The 14,947-nt window shown below is 39.5% G+C and overlaps 1 protein-coding gene across 1 annotated transcript in view; it reads left to right on the top strand.

Moving 5' to 3' along the window:
• The window catches only part of MIPOL1 (mirror-image polydactyly 1), a 144,360-nt gene extending 130,341 nt beyond the window's left edge, over positions 1–14,019 (top strand). Inside the window, exon 12 of the mRNA XM_010583990.1 lies at positions 13,476–14,019. Within this exon, the coding sequence (XP_010582292.1) occupies positions 13,476–13,542 (67 nt within the window). The 3' untranslated portion in view covers positions 13,543–14,019. The remainder of the gene's footprint in view (positions 1–13,475) is intronic.
• Positions 14,020–14,947: the final 928 nt, after the last annotated feature.

Raw genomic sequence — 14,947 nt, forward strand, 5'->3', positions numbered from 1 at the left:
CAGACAAATTCCCCTCAGACTGCACTAATATGCATGGTGAAATGATGAATTAAAAAGTCTTGTAGAGATACCTGTTTGTTGCAATAAAAGAATTGAGTAAGCCAGTGAGGTTATGTGCAGCCTCAGAGAAATTCAACATCTAGAGTGAAATCAATTTTCTGGGTCTGGAGAAAATAAAATATTGAACTAGTATTCAAATCTAAGGTGAGCTGAACAAATTCAGTCACTGGTGGCATATTCTTTGGGCTGTTGTAGGTATACCGCATTTCTGTATCACTAGGAAGATCTTGTTTCCCTTGGTAAGGCTAACGTATTATTCGTGCTGTACAAAAGGAAATATATCACTTTTGCAAAGCTGTAATGAAATGTATTTTCTGCATTGGATTATATTCTCTTCATTGGAGGACACTTCACTTCCTTATTTTTGAACAGTCCAGGTAAAATTTGCAGGCTGTGATAGAGGGGGTGCCTGATAACTTAGTACCACTAATACTAATAACTTCCCGGACCAAAGAGAGGACTTGGGTTAGCACAAGCAGAAAACTTTTGACTATAAAAATACAAAACAATTGACTTTTTGTCTTTTCTGCCTGGATTCCTTGGAGACCCAATGGAGAAGCACGTGCTGAACCAGAGTGATGCACACTCATTGCACTGAAATCCGTGCGGAACAGCATGACCTCAGACATTTTTTTTCAAAAGCTTCCTCGGCATCTGTGCACCCCCACCCATTTTCTAAGTGGTTGTTTGGGAGCAGGGGAACTCCTCTGGGGTGAGACGGAATAGAGCTGAGTTTCCTTCTCCATCCGAGGAGATCCTGGTTCATATCTCTTGTATCTCAGAGGGATGTTTTAGCCATGCAGGCTTGGTCTGGATGCTCTGTATTCCTTGCCTTGAAGGAGTACCACACAGCAGAAAATCATGCAGGCTTCTCAGATCAGAGAGCAGGGAGTAGGCTACTCACCTCCAAGAATGGAGACCTGGTTCTGACACTTTCCTTTAGGGCTTTTCTCAGTTTTATCCAATGCCTGTTGAACATAAATACAGAGCCAGTATCAGAACACCCATCTCCCATTTTCCAGGTGAGTGCCCTCCATCACCACCCACAGAATCACTGTTTAATAACATTTCAGATGTTTCTTCTGTAGAAATTCATAGCTTCAGAAAGACAAGTAGAGAAGACTCTTCAGCTCTGGAGTGTACTGCTCTCCTGAGAAGTGACAGATGTGGATTAAAACCAAGTTTTCCTTAGCTTGGCTGAATGCTCTAGCTGAGAGTCAGAATAATTTGTTATACTTGTTTTAAAAAGGAGGAGTGGTAGCATTGCTGTTATCTTTGTCATCATAAAAGAAACAAGTGGCCTCAGGTTAGTTTTAGAGAAGGGCAGCTTGAGGACCTCTGGACAGCTTGGAGCAAGACACTTAAAGCAAGGGGCTGAGATTTAAAAAAAAAAAAAAAAACAAACAAACAAACAAACAAAACCTATTTGGCTAGTTTAGGAGCACCCTTCTTCTTAAACTAGTTGTTGTAAATCCCATGCCAAGGTGTTGCTGTGCTCTCTGTGCAGTCTGGAGCAGGAATGTGCCGGTCCAGAGCACCTGTGGAGCTGCAGATCCCATTCTCAATACCAGAGTCCTGAACGACAAATTTGGTGATGTTCAGAATTACTGCAGCTGAGAGCCTTTGTAGTACTAATGATTCATAATAGCTTCTGAAGTCTCCTTTTCATTTGAAGATGGCTCTTAATAGAGCAGTTTGTGATATCAGTACCGACAGTCTCAGACAGTTATAATGTGTGATATTGCCAGAGCAGATTAAGGCATATCCTTCTCATGGATATTTTGGGTGTCATGAATTATAGGGAGGCCTTTAGCATCTGATGGCTTATGATCAATGCCAGGATTACGTTCAGTGGTGTACGTAACAGAATGAAGACAAAAAATCCCAACCAAAGGGAATGACAGATAAGCCTTTCCTGCATTCCTTACACATCCGAAATATCCATTGACTGCAGGGAGTTTCACGTGGATGAAGAATGCAAAACTGAGCATACCGTCTTAGTCAAGTATTTATTTTCTTTGTGTAGTTATGGTTTACATTTACTTAACCTCTGTAAATTGTGGATTGCAGTGCAGATATTGTTTTCTTAAAGTATGGGTAGTTACAATATAAACACAAATATTTATCGTCATTTGAATATTTATCATCTCAGCCTTTCACGAAAATATAAGCAGTGCTGAAAGTTCGTTCTCTCAAACAGTAAAATGTATTCTATGAAAGTCAAATGTTTTCAGAGTCAACATAATCACAGCATCCCAGTTTTTGACCTGTGTGTTCATTTACAGTTTGCTTATAGCCGCTTCACAGAGATGGAAGTTTGTAGATTACAACATGGTTTTATTGATTTATCAGTAGCAAAATACACTAAGTATACTCAGTAAACTGGATCAGCTAGCTCTTGGGCTTGTATTGTATAATATCAGCTTGTTGTGGAATACTTCAGAACAAAATCAGAATGTTGGCATAGTTAACATCAATGGTGTAAACCAGACTTGCAAAAACTAATATTTAGTAAGACCAATAACACAAACAAATTAGATTTTGAAGTTGTTTGCCCAATAGGAAGAAGCATGCTGACACAGTATTTGTAAGCTTATAGTTAACCATTCTATGACAAATTATTAGATAACTTTGAACAGCAGATTGAGTGATCCTTGAGGAACAGCAAAAAACTTTTTCTCAGACTTGCTTTTTTTTCCAAGATGATAAAACGAGTGTTACAGCAAATAATCATTTACTTTAATATTTTATATCCAAATAAAATAAGTCCATGGCATTTACATTGCCGTTACTAAATAGTATTTGGGTTGTTTGCAAGAGTCATTTATTTGTGGCTTGGCTGAAGGAATAAAAATAAATTTGCGGTTCTTTCTGTTAATACTCATACTGTTTCTTAACATATGCAAAAGATTGAAGACTGTAAATGTATGTGCAGAAGCTCAGAAAGAAAGCCCAGACTTTCTGAAGCTTCTGAATTACGTATAATCTTTTAGAGAATTGCTGGAACAGTTCTTTACGGCAACAAATAGAAATAACTGACTAGGCCAGCAAGGTATTTAATTTTAAGCAAACTTAAAATAATTTAAAGTTTTCCACTGCTTAAAGTTAAGTGTACCTTTACTGAAGCAGGGGCTAGTTCTCCGAGGAAAAAATTACAGTCCGTATTTCTAATCTAATACTGAGTCATTAATTAATAGCCAGGTTTTCCCATAAGACTTTTAATTTTTTTAACAAGATTTTGTAGAAAGACAGCATCAATTGTATTTGTAAGTATGAGAGCTAAAACCAGCTTTAACCCCGTCATTGCCACTGCTGTTTTATTGACAAGTTGCTCAGCTTTCCTATACTACATTTTTGCTGTATGTGATGTGGGTATAAGGATGTAGATCTAAACACTGAGTTGTTGGAAGGCATAAATCTTTTGGACCAAATTTTATCATTTCAGCTTCAGATTACGGAATTTTTGCTCATAGAAAGTGTCAGAATTCAGCCTTTGAATGGAAGACACTGCAGGTATTGGAGATGTGTATAATAAAATTGCTGTATTTAGCACTTCATTCTGTGCCTCATAATATATCCATTTCTATCACCTCAGTCTTGGATAAGATAATCATAAATTATATGAAGGATGTAACAGATGCACATCTACATCTGACAAAAGGGATATCTAAGAGGTGAACTCAATACAAAAGATGTTTCACAGATCTCCAATTTTAAACACTGAGGAAAATATTTTACTCTATGCTTTTGAAGAATTTAGTGACTGTTGATGTAAAGCCAAATTTTTGTGCTTTCATCAGCAGAAATTAAAAAGTTTTTCTCCTACAATCAGTCCCATTCATGTCACCTCCAGGCAGAATTGCCACCAAGGCCTGAGTCTGCAAGCTCACCAGTTCAGAAGAATTAAAACCATCCTCAAAATGAGCTGAAGGTCCACTGCTTCTCTCCTGAGTCAGCCTTGCTTGGGAATTTGCTCACCTCCCAGGAGCAGGAGGAGAAGCTCATTCCCAGTTGGATGGCAGGAACATGGAGCAAAATAGGCCCAGAAGGCCAGTGGAAAAAAATCTCATGTGAACATGTCTGGCTAGAATGGTGCAGGAGACAGGTAGAGACTTTCTGTCTGCCAGCTACTGGAGAGAAGTTCCTGAAGCTTAGAAGTGGGAAGGCTTGTTTTTACCCTAATGCCCTGAAATGGCTGACAATTTAGTAAAAAACCTATGTAGTATCTTAAGGAGCACTACGCATGTGTAGAATGCACTTTGGTCTGTGATGCTAAGTCTCAACTGGTATTTTAAAAACACTTTTTTGTGTATAAATGAGCAGTTAGGCGTCTCTTCTGGTTTTATCCCTGCATAGGGGACCCTATCGCAACATCATAATAGACAAGCTTCGTGTTGCTAACATCCGTCTATAATATATTACAAACGTTAAGAAGTGGAAAGGATGTTTCATCCATGGATGTTTTGTTAGTCCACTACTGAGGGACGACTGCTCTTATTTTTTCTGGAAATACTTTTCAGAAGTATGACTAAGTGTGAGTTGCCCTGAAATCAGAAGTCTGTGGGCACCACTGGATTTCACAGGAAGGGCGGGGAGTTCACCTACCAGTCTGAGCCCGTTACAAAGGATTTATCACAAGTGGGAGCTTAATTAAATGCTTTCCTTTTATATCCAAACCCATTTCCCTTGTTACTTGATCTCTCAGTGATGTAAAAGTTGTTCTAGCTTGGGCAGTATCACATCAATTATGCCAGGAAGGCAAATCTATTGAAATACATCAAACCTGTGTAAAAAACAATTATTTTAATGTAAAGTGGAGGGATTTGATGATGGTATATAGGAAGGAATTTTCTCTCCACAAGCTCCAGATTACTTTTGGTCACGAGGGTGGAACCGCCTCAGGGAGGTGCAATGTAACTGAGAGCTGCCTAGAGCCAGCAAGTCTGCATCAGGTTTTGTAAAATATTTGTGGAATCAAGAAAAAAGCTCATGTTGTCTTTATTGTTTATGATATCAAGAGGAGTCTGCCAAAGTTGTGCTTTGATGGGATGTACTTGGGAAACAGCCTGAGTAGTACTTCAGTATTTGCGATTTTACAAACTCATTGCAAACAGGACTCGACCAGAACGCGCCCGAAAGAGGTGAGACTGGCTTGGAATAGGCAGCTGAGAGGTTCAGACCTGGCCTTACAAGGAAGGCTTGTTTGAAACATGCAGAAAGGTGTAACGTGGTGATTTCAGACAGATACTTCTAAAGTTAGAGTCTCTTAGTAACCCCATTCTCTACAGATCCATAAATGTGTATCAATCTGCTGGTCCTGCACCCTGAATATTTTTCCTATGAGGAATCCTATCTAGCTGTTTGTTTTGAGCAGATTTGAAATACTATTTTAGATAATCGATTTTTGACATTGCTTTTAAATATTCCTGAAGAAGGATTTAGAACACATCAAAATCCTCTAAAAAACAGGTTATTTTCCCGTCTCCTGAAATACGTTTCAGCTGGATAAAGAATAAGAAAACTGGCTAGTTGTTACCAGCTGACATGGTTCAGAGCACAGATTGAGAAGCTGAGAGAGAAGGGCTCTGTATCCAGCCATTTTAGGCTCTAATTCTGCAGGATACTTCTTTTTTTTGTGCACATGAGGAACCCAGTTCAGCTCAAGACCACATAAAATTAAACATGTGGGGCTTTTCAGTCTTCTTGGTTGGTTGAGCTTCAGCAAGTCGTTTCACTTCTCTGTATGCTGTTTTGCCACATAATACTCATAATGCAAAATAGACCTGATGTCTGCCTTTTAAACACTTTACTTAAAAGTTCTGACCATCCCTGCATGTTGTGAGCATTCAAAGAAAAGAGTATTCACTTTTCTGAGATTGTTTTGCTCTCAAGAAGAAGGTGGGAAACAGTTCAGAGACAGAATAAGCTTACCTGTGATTGATTTGTGGCACTCTGATGATACCAAATGTCATTACCAAAGGGCAGGACTATTGTTCATCAGGAGTTGATAGGAAATAATATTTTTCCCCCTTCAAATGAATACATACTATGGCAGAATACTTTTTATGGGGAAGATACATTAGCATAAGGTAAAACTGCTAGCTTTTCCTAAGCAGGTGACAGAGACTTCCAGGAAGTATTTGGCAAGAAAATCCAGGAGACCCTTGCCTATTCATATCAGCACAAACTTTGTGTAAATGCTGTCACTGTAAGGAGTAGGCTTCGATGTCAAGATTTCTCCTAAAAAAGAGACCAGCTGTGACACCAAATGCATGGAAACAGTAAGTGTCAGTGCTAAAAGTAGTTCAAGCTTATGGAAGGAGATATAGAAAAGGTTTTTGCTGCACAAATAGAAGTAGTAAACTTTGCATAAAATTGGCATATAAACTGTTGGACTCAAGCTGGAGTAATTAGGTGAAATTCTGTGATCTGATTAAATAATCTAATGAGTGTCATTTGGCCTTAAATATGCCAATATATCCTCTGTCTCAGTTGTTAATTTTTTAAGTCTTTAATACCAGCCATGCTCAGATGTGAATGGTCCATCCAATAGTAAGAGCCTGGTCTGTACGATAAGCATGTTGTAGATCTCAGTGTACTGAAATACAGATGAGATTATAGCATAGTTGTTTCAGGGTTTATTTTTCTTTCTCGTAAGCTCGTTTATTTTAGGCAATCAGTGTCAGCTGTCCTGAGAAAGCATTCGAAAGCAAAGGAGCGATACCTTTTGCAAGGTGGTATTGAATCCAGCATAGATGGAAAGTCCTGATTTTGTATTATCCTGTACTGTTTAGCAATCTACATCAATGCAAAGTCAGGTGAAATGCCATCAAAATAGACCAACTGTGTTTACCACTCACTTTTCCTGCTGCTAGTGATGGCACAAGGTGAATAGTAATGGTGAGCTAGCTCATAATCTTCCAAACAGAAGGTAGAGAGCAAACAATTTGACAAGATTAGTTATTGTGGACCACAGATAAAGGCTTAATATTTTAGCCAAGGCCTGTGTAAGCCAGGTTTATTTTGAAATATGTCTGCTGTCAGGAGCCCAACTGGCTGTATTTACTTCTAAGTTTAATCATATACAGAATTACTCTTTTGGGTTGAGAAGACGCTGAAAGGGATTTAATAGGAATGCTTGTTTTGTGACAGTGCTTTTCAGAGGCAGAATGGTTTGCCCTGCCAAATTTAAGGCCTGTAAGTTTAATGGAACATACTTTTTGGAGTGACATTACAAACAGTGTTGGGCAGGCAGGAATTGGCAGCAGTGCCTGGAGTGATTAGATTCAACACTGTGGTCTACCACGGTTTAGAGCTCGCTGATGCTGCTAAATCAGTCTCTAAGTCTTGTGTTTTAAGACCAGAAAGGACCATTAATACCAGTCAGTCCAGCCACCTGTCTAACACCAGGCACCGAATTTTATTCAGCAATTCCTGCATCAGGTTCAAAACCACTGCTGAACTCCAGCGTGTCATTTAGAAAGACGCCCAGTCTCCAATCCAAAAGATGCAGAGGGACCTTTGTTAAGCAGAGAGAGGCAGCCTGGTGCATCTGAATCACATGTAGTCTTTACCACTGTGATGATTTATGAAGGAATTGTTACAGACTGGTATATATGACCATTAAATACAACCAGCAATGTTTTTTTAGTGAGTCAATCAAAAATTATTATTGTTCAAAAGGCAGACTTTTGAGGGGGCAAAAATAATACCTGAATTAAGGAGTAAGAACAATTAAAGATTCACTGAACCACCCAGAGGTAAGAGGGCGATGCCTCTGTAGCATGGTAGATAGGCCACTCACTGCGAGGTCATACCCTTACATTCCATGCTTTGATCCAGTGAATATTTAAGCATTTTATTCAATCGGAGCAGCCTCAACATTTGATACTGAGAACAAGCCACTCCAGCAGCCAGTGTTAGCACAGTGCTACTCCCTCGAGAGGGAAGCAGCTGGGGTCCACTTCCCTCGTACAGATAATAGAGCTGAACCAGTTTCCTCCAGCCTCTTAAGTAAATGATCCTATCCAAGTGACTGGTTTCTGGGCAAGACTAGTATCACAGCAGCCTCTCTTCTCTGTGTCATTTGTTTCCTTGACTTTTAGAGAAAATGCCTGAAAACAAGCACTCCATTTAGGTTTTGATGAAATATATCCAAGAGGAAGACTGAAGGAAAGGAGAGGGAAAGGAAAGGAGTTTTTTTTATTCTGAGACGAAATTAAGTGAATTTGTTTATATGACCACTCACTGAACAGTCATTCACTGAGCTCTACTGCTAAACTGCTTGTAATGCTTTTGTCCAATGCATTTTATTTACCTAATATATTTTCAAATGCTTGGTTTCTAAAGAGAACTAGTGTTAGCAAAACACATTCCACAAGAAGTCAGAAATCACACAAGTAAGGCCATCTTCATAGCCCGAGCCTAATCTTATCTACTGGAAAGATAACCAAGGGTTATAGTTTAGGTTTATAAGCCTTTATATAGCATTTCAAAACCCAGGAGGGTTTTGTTTTTATCGCTGAACTCCTCCATCTGCAGGTAGAAGCTATTGTTTTCGGCTAGTCTATATATTGCTTTGCAGATTAGGACATAGGCTACTTGAAGGATGCCTTTTTCTTTCAGTTGGGTATCCATTTTGACTATTTGTGGGGCATGATGCCCCGGAAGATCACCCTGTGACTGTATAACTGTCATATTCAGAACTTCTGGATAAAGGCCACTGCTCTTCTTTGGGGCGAGTTCCTTTGGGCAGAGATGGAGCAGTGTGGGAGGATGTACTGATCTATGTGGATTTAGGCAGTTGCAGAGTTTTTACTGATCCCAAGCTACAGTTTAGAGCTAGACTTCTTCAGCAGAATACATGAAAGGAGAGCAAGCCAAAAATGTGCATAAGAGTCAGCAGTAGAGACCAGTAGGTAACGTTTTTGCAACTATACATCCCACTTCTGGGGTCCTGGAACAAGCTTCTCTGTCAGTAAGGATTTTAAGTCTGCTTTATGGAGACTGATTCATAAACCAAAATGATTTATACTCAAGGGAGTAAAGCTTTGTAAGGCTTTGCTAAAAATCAAAGCAGTGATGCCAAAAAAAAATGCCAAACAGTTCAGGAGCTACTTAAGACCACTCCATATAACAACATACACTCCATACAGGCATTTTGTCAGATGTATGCATAGGTGGTAAGAGAACACAGTTTGAAATAACTGGAAGAGGAGTTGAGAATGGCTGAGAATTTGTCTTGGGGAAGACACACCTAGCAACGTTCTTGTTTAGGCAGCCTTCCTCTGAAGACAAGGACCTTCTTAAAGCTTAGGAACGCTTTTGAAAGTACATATTCAAACTGGTAATATCATAGCAGCAAGCCCCTCAAGGAAATCTTTTTATTTCTCTATTAAAACACAGATTCACCTGCTCAATTCCAGATTTGTATTGAGGAAGCGTTAAGCCACTGCAATTCAAGACTCTTCACAATGATGGACCAGATGTTCCTTTCCTAATTGGGGGGGGGAAGCGTATTTTTCCATTTCATGGAAGCACTGAGATGAGCATTACAGAAGCAGGTAGTGTAGATGAAGAATATTTTTAGCTCTCATCTTTGTGCTTTTTGTTTATGCAACTCCATCTATCCCCAAAAACACAAGACTTTTTTACTTTGGGTATGTGCAAATCAGTATAAATAAAACCAAAGTTGTACCTATCCATCTGAATACATAGTTTGCTCCTGTATTTTATATGTCATTTTGTACTCATTTTGCATGCACACATACAGTAGTTGTGTAGAGAATGCTGAAGTGGCATTTGCTGAGAGAATTTATTTGTTAAGGGACAGATTTTTCTAGAATTATATAAGTACCAAGAAATAGCAAAGGTCGCCTACTGGGATTTCCAAAATCTCTAAGCAAGAAATTGAAATCTGTGAGAATGAGGCATGAGACCTTAAGAGGCTTTGTTGAACATTCCTAAAGGTGCCTGTGTGTCCTTGCACGTTTGGACCTTCAGCACTGCAGCAGAGTCACCCGCCATACCATTCTTCTCTCTGACCTAAAATACAAACCTAATTACTTTCTTCTTGAATGACTAGTTTGGTTACTTCATGAGATGTAAATTCAATGAGTGTCTGTGCTTACATCTCAGGAGAAGAGTGTCATATTGCACATCTAATTTATACTATGAGGACTGTTTCCTTCACAAGCAAAAAGACAAATGTCATTTGTTAAATCTGTGTCTTAGGATACAGTCAAACATAGTCAGTACTGCTTTCAGTTAAGTAAAATATGGTGAGATTATACTGGCAGATATATCATGATTGCACAAAGTAATAAACATTGCTTTCTTCAGGTCAATGTCTTCCATATTTTGAATAAAACTCTGCAAACACTGAGACTTTTAGGGTAGTTCCCAGCACCTCCCATTTGTCTGTTTAGAAATTTAAGTTACCTTTGGTCTTGAGGTATAAGACTATTCCTTCAGTTTACCGCAGATTAAAATGCTCAACCTCCAAAAGGAGCTGCCTGCAGCATCCCGCTGGGCTGGGTACAGAGCCTTATCGACAAGGGGCAATTCTGCCACTCTCACCCCTTGCAGGTAGTATACCTCGTTGACACAAAACCAGCCTTGTTAGCTGCCTTTTATTACTCACAAAGAAAAATGTTGCTTAGTGTGAGTCAGGATGGTAGAGTTGGGCCCTTGGTGAACAAAGAGTCCAGGATTATCGTTCCGAAAAGCCCCCTGAGGCCTGTATCAAGAGTTATTAGCCACTGATTCAGCCCATAGCATTATTTTGCAGGCTTAAGTGGGATTTCAGTGGTATATTGGGTCTTGTGTCTGTGTAGGGGTGAATTTTGCCCTCTGTTATTTTATCTTATAAATAGCTGTTACAGTTTCTCTTCTACGTTATTGTTTAAATCTCTTTCAAAGGTATGGTTTCTTAATCTCCTGCTGCTTTTTTTTTTCTTTCTTCTAATAAAGAATAAATAAATTTGCAAATCCACACATGACTGAAACAAAAGGCAAATAAGCCCTGCATGGTTTGTATTTGGTGTGGGATACCTCATTTTGATGATTTCAGTCATCATTCATTTGAAAAGCAGAAGCTATGATTGTTAAGCCTCATTATTTTCAATGAAGCCTGACAGTTTCAAGGTTAAACAGAAGACAGCTACTTTCATCCCAGTGGTATTTCTCTTCAAACATGGGCAGCTCTTCGCTAACTTGTTCTGCTCTGGTGTGCAGTGCCATTGCTTGGTCACAGAGTGGTGCACATCTAAGGCCAATTGCAGGACAGTGTGTAAGCAGTGACCTCCGACCTATGTCTCCCCAAAAGAAACCTCAATTATTGAAGTCATTCTTCCCCCACTTGTATAAGCCACGGAGTATTTCTTTTTAACTGAACAGTGATTTAAATGAGCCATGATCTCGGATTTTACTATTTTCTGCTGTCTCACAGAAAACAATTTGCAGCCCAAACCTTCTGTTTGTCCAGACAGTTTGAAACATTTCTTCTGTGCTTTATGTCTCTGAAGCACATTGGAGAGGGTGCTAGTGTGAGAGAGAAAGAGACCTCCAGTAATAAAGTAGCTGAGAAAGCCGCAAGGCTTCTGAACATACGTGCTGTTAAAAGTAAGGACTGATCTGCCGTTGCTTTCTGAAATTGCACGTGAACTAACAACTGATTTAACAGGGAAACTTCTCAGTAAAAGAGGCAGGGAAACTATGACCTATCAGTAACCGAGTTAAAACCCTTAGAACCCAGAAAACATTGATTTATCCACTGTGAGAAAACTTTCAGGAGCAAATAACTTGTGGAAGCCCTGACTTTATACTTGCATGGACAGACTGCACTGAATTATGACTGTCTGGGTGCTGCCTCCATAAAGATGAAGAAGTGCAGTAGATGTATGTTACAAAACCAGGAAAAATGCACTAGTTGGTTAGAAAGGAAAAGCAATACTTGGAAAACAGAAGGGAGAGGAGTAGCTAAGCAGTAGTTTTTCACCTGTGCTTTCACTCCTTTAGCGTCCCTGTGGAACAGCTAGAACCAGCTGAACTTTCCACGTACGTTTCCTGGTGTCTGATAATTACATTAGGGTGGTGAATTCTTAATCTCGTTTCAAGAATTAAGTCACCTGGTGAGTACAATGAAAGGTGTAGCTTCATGGTGCTTGCTGGTTCCTGGAAAACAAGAGTGTTTCAGTACGTACCATGTGCGTTAGTCATGACTTGTGGCAATAAATCCAAGACGTGTTAACTAGTTTTCCTGCACTGAAGGTACTAATGCATCCATGAGATAAAATGAATTTTGCAGTTTTGATAAAGCTGTGTTATTTTTATTTCCTATCTGCATTCCTCATGTTGTATAATATATTAAAAAAAAAAAAAACTGTCTTTTCAGATAAGAAAAAATAGTCAACTTTGCAACAGTGAATACAGCTATTTGAACCTGCAACTCTTTTTATCCATTATGAAAGTTGTGTGTATAAAATGCTGGACATGGCTCTAAAAGTGTTTTACTACACAGTGTCTGCTTTTATATAGTTAGTTTATTTGTAGGAGAGCTTTTATTGAAGGATTCCATTAAATACAGATAAATTGAAGAAATAGCTTGAATGCATGATTACTAGAGTGCTGAAGATAAGTGTGGGCAAATGGAAAACACTGAACAAATTTAGCCCTTTGCATTTGCCTGCATACTTTAACAAAGGGAAAGAACAAATTAAGCCAGTGAGATGCTGGACATGCTTACAGCCTGTGCCTTAAAACTAAGAGAGGATTAGGTGGCTCTCTGTCCTACTTATTTAGACTGATAATTTTTCTGTAGTTGTGTCAACATAATAATCATACGGGCCACCTTCAAAATATCATCATCCACATCCTCAGGAAGTTGGCTTGTTGAGTATTTTGAAAAAGTTTTTGACATAAACCACATGGGGTTTTAGGCATAAATTTATAAGCTGGACAATAAAGGTATCTGTTGCGTAATGGGCAGAGTATTTTTTAAGGGGAAACAACAGCTAAGTGTTACATTTAGCAAGAGCATTGGACCACTCATATTTTAAAAAGTGCAAGAACTGAATGTCCTGCCTACACCGAGGTGTGTATGTGCCACAGGATTGCTGCACAGGGTTTTGTGTTAATGCCTTACGGGGACCTCAGATACTACATATACTACAAAAGAAAAGTGAGTTGATATATATCACTGACTGCACATGGGTTGGGTTGTAGGTTAAAAAGTTTTCTGTAAGTGGTCTGCATTCTCCCTTAATGTCTGTCTTTTACAGTAGTGCTTTGTTTCTGAGCGTGACCACCACCAGGACAGCTTGGTTCAGTGCAAACACTGTCTCTTTCAGCCAGAACATTCCTAACTTAGCTTCCTTTTTTTTTCTCTCCTCTCCCTCTCCCCTACCCCCTCTCAGGTTGGAAAGGCTGGTGGACGTCCTGAGGAAGAAGGTTGGAGCAGGGACCATTAGGACCGTGATCTGATTGAAAGCTCTAGTCTAAGGAAGCATTCACATCTGGTGACCAGGCTGCTTCATTCAGCACTGTGTAAACACTAAAGCCTTAACTTAGCAAACAGTTGTTAGAAGTGGGACACTCCAGCGACATTCCAAGCTGAGATAAAATCAAATCATAAATGTTTAACTACTTTGCTGCTGAGTTCTGTGATTTGTTGAAATGTTTCACTGCAAACATATATTTGTTTTTAAGCAGATGCATTGTGGCACTGTGTACTGTGAAAAATTATGTAGATGCTTATTTTAACAGTCTGTCCTCTCGGTGTTACTAGACTGTAGTCTGCTGCAAGGCACAGCTTGATCATGTTTTCAAATACTGCAGGCTTCAGGTGCAGAATCCTGCAAAGCAGTTTCAAAATTTAAATCCCTTATGTTATTTTGTGAGACTGCAAACAGTCCAGTATTTGTATGTTAAATATATTAATCGATAAAGTAGGTTCACGTTCAAGAAATATCTCTAGCTAGTGTATTGGAGATTTTTTTCCTCTTTACTCATAGCCCATTGAATTGCAGCTAGTGACTGTGGCTACGTCTAAAGGAAGGATACATAAACAGCTTTCTACAGTGATTGAATAGCTACTGCTAGTACATGGCATTTTCAGTGTACATTAAAAAGAAATGTACAGTTAGGTTTCACTGGAGGTACAGCTTCATAAATTGCAACATGAAAGCCTTGTGACATTGTACCATATCTCAGACAGTGGGGAAGGTTTCCTGTATTGTTTTTAGTCACTCCTCTGTCCTTTCCTATGAGGGAAAATCTCTCAAATATTCAGAAACCACCTTATAGAGTCAAAATGCACCTTTCCAGTGTAAGGTGGTTCCCTCACCCCTTTCCTGCAAGACTTTTTGCCTGCTTCTTCTAGACCTCTTGTAGACTGTACTGCTTTGCAGTGCGGCAGTACCGTCTAGGTTGGGTTTGAGGCCAGACTGCCACCCCTCTGCTTTGTGTACTCCCGAAGTGCCCTGGGACTGAACTCAGAGGCTGAAAGATAGACTCCTACAGACAGGGGAGAAATTGAGGGGTGAGGAGGAAAATCTGGGGCACATAGACATTATAGACCTTACAGACACAGGAGAGTTGGACCTAGAGTTATATTTGTGACCCAAACATCTCCCTGTATTCGGTATGTCTTTGTCACATGACTAAAGGTGAGCAGAAGGGTCAGGTCAGTGCTCATATAAACCTGCTCAAGAAGGCACCTGTAATCTATAAGCAGCCCAAATTCATTAATGAATCTCAGGAGCACAGTGGGCTTTAAGCCCACTCCCAGGACCAGCCAGCTCAGGCAGGGTGGATGTAGCTCCTAAGGCTTCCATTTGCCTACTCTGCTTTGTGTTTAATGTTGTTAGGCTATCTTGCCTCTTAATGT

The sequence above is a fragment of the Haliaeetus leucocephalus genome, unplaced genomic scaffold (genome assembly GCF_000737465.1).
Source record: "Haliaeetus leucocephalus isolate CR32 unplaced genomic scaffold, Haliaeetus_leucocephalus-4.0 Scaffold932, whole genome shotgun sequence".
NCBI classification, from domain to species: domain Eukaryota; kingdom Metazoa; phylum Chordata; class Aves; order Accipitriformes; family Accipitridae; genus Haliaeetus; species Haliaeetus leucocephalus.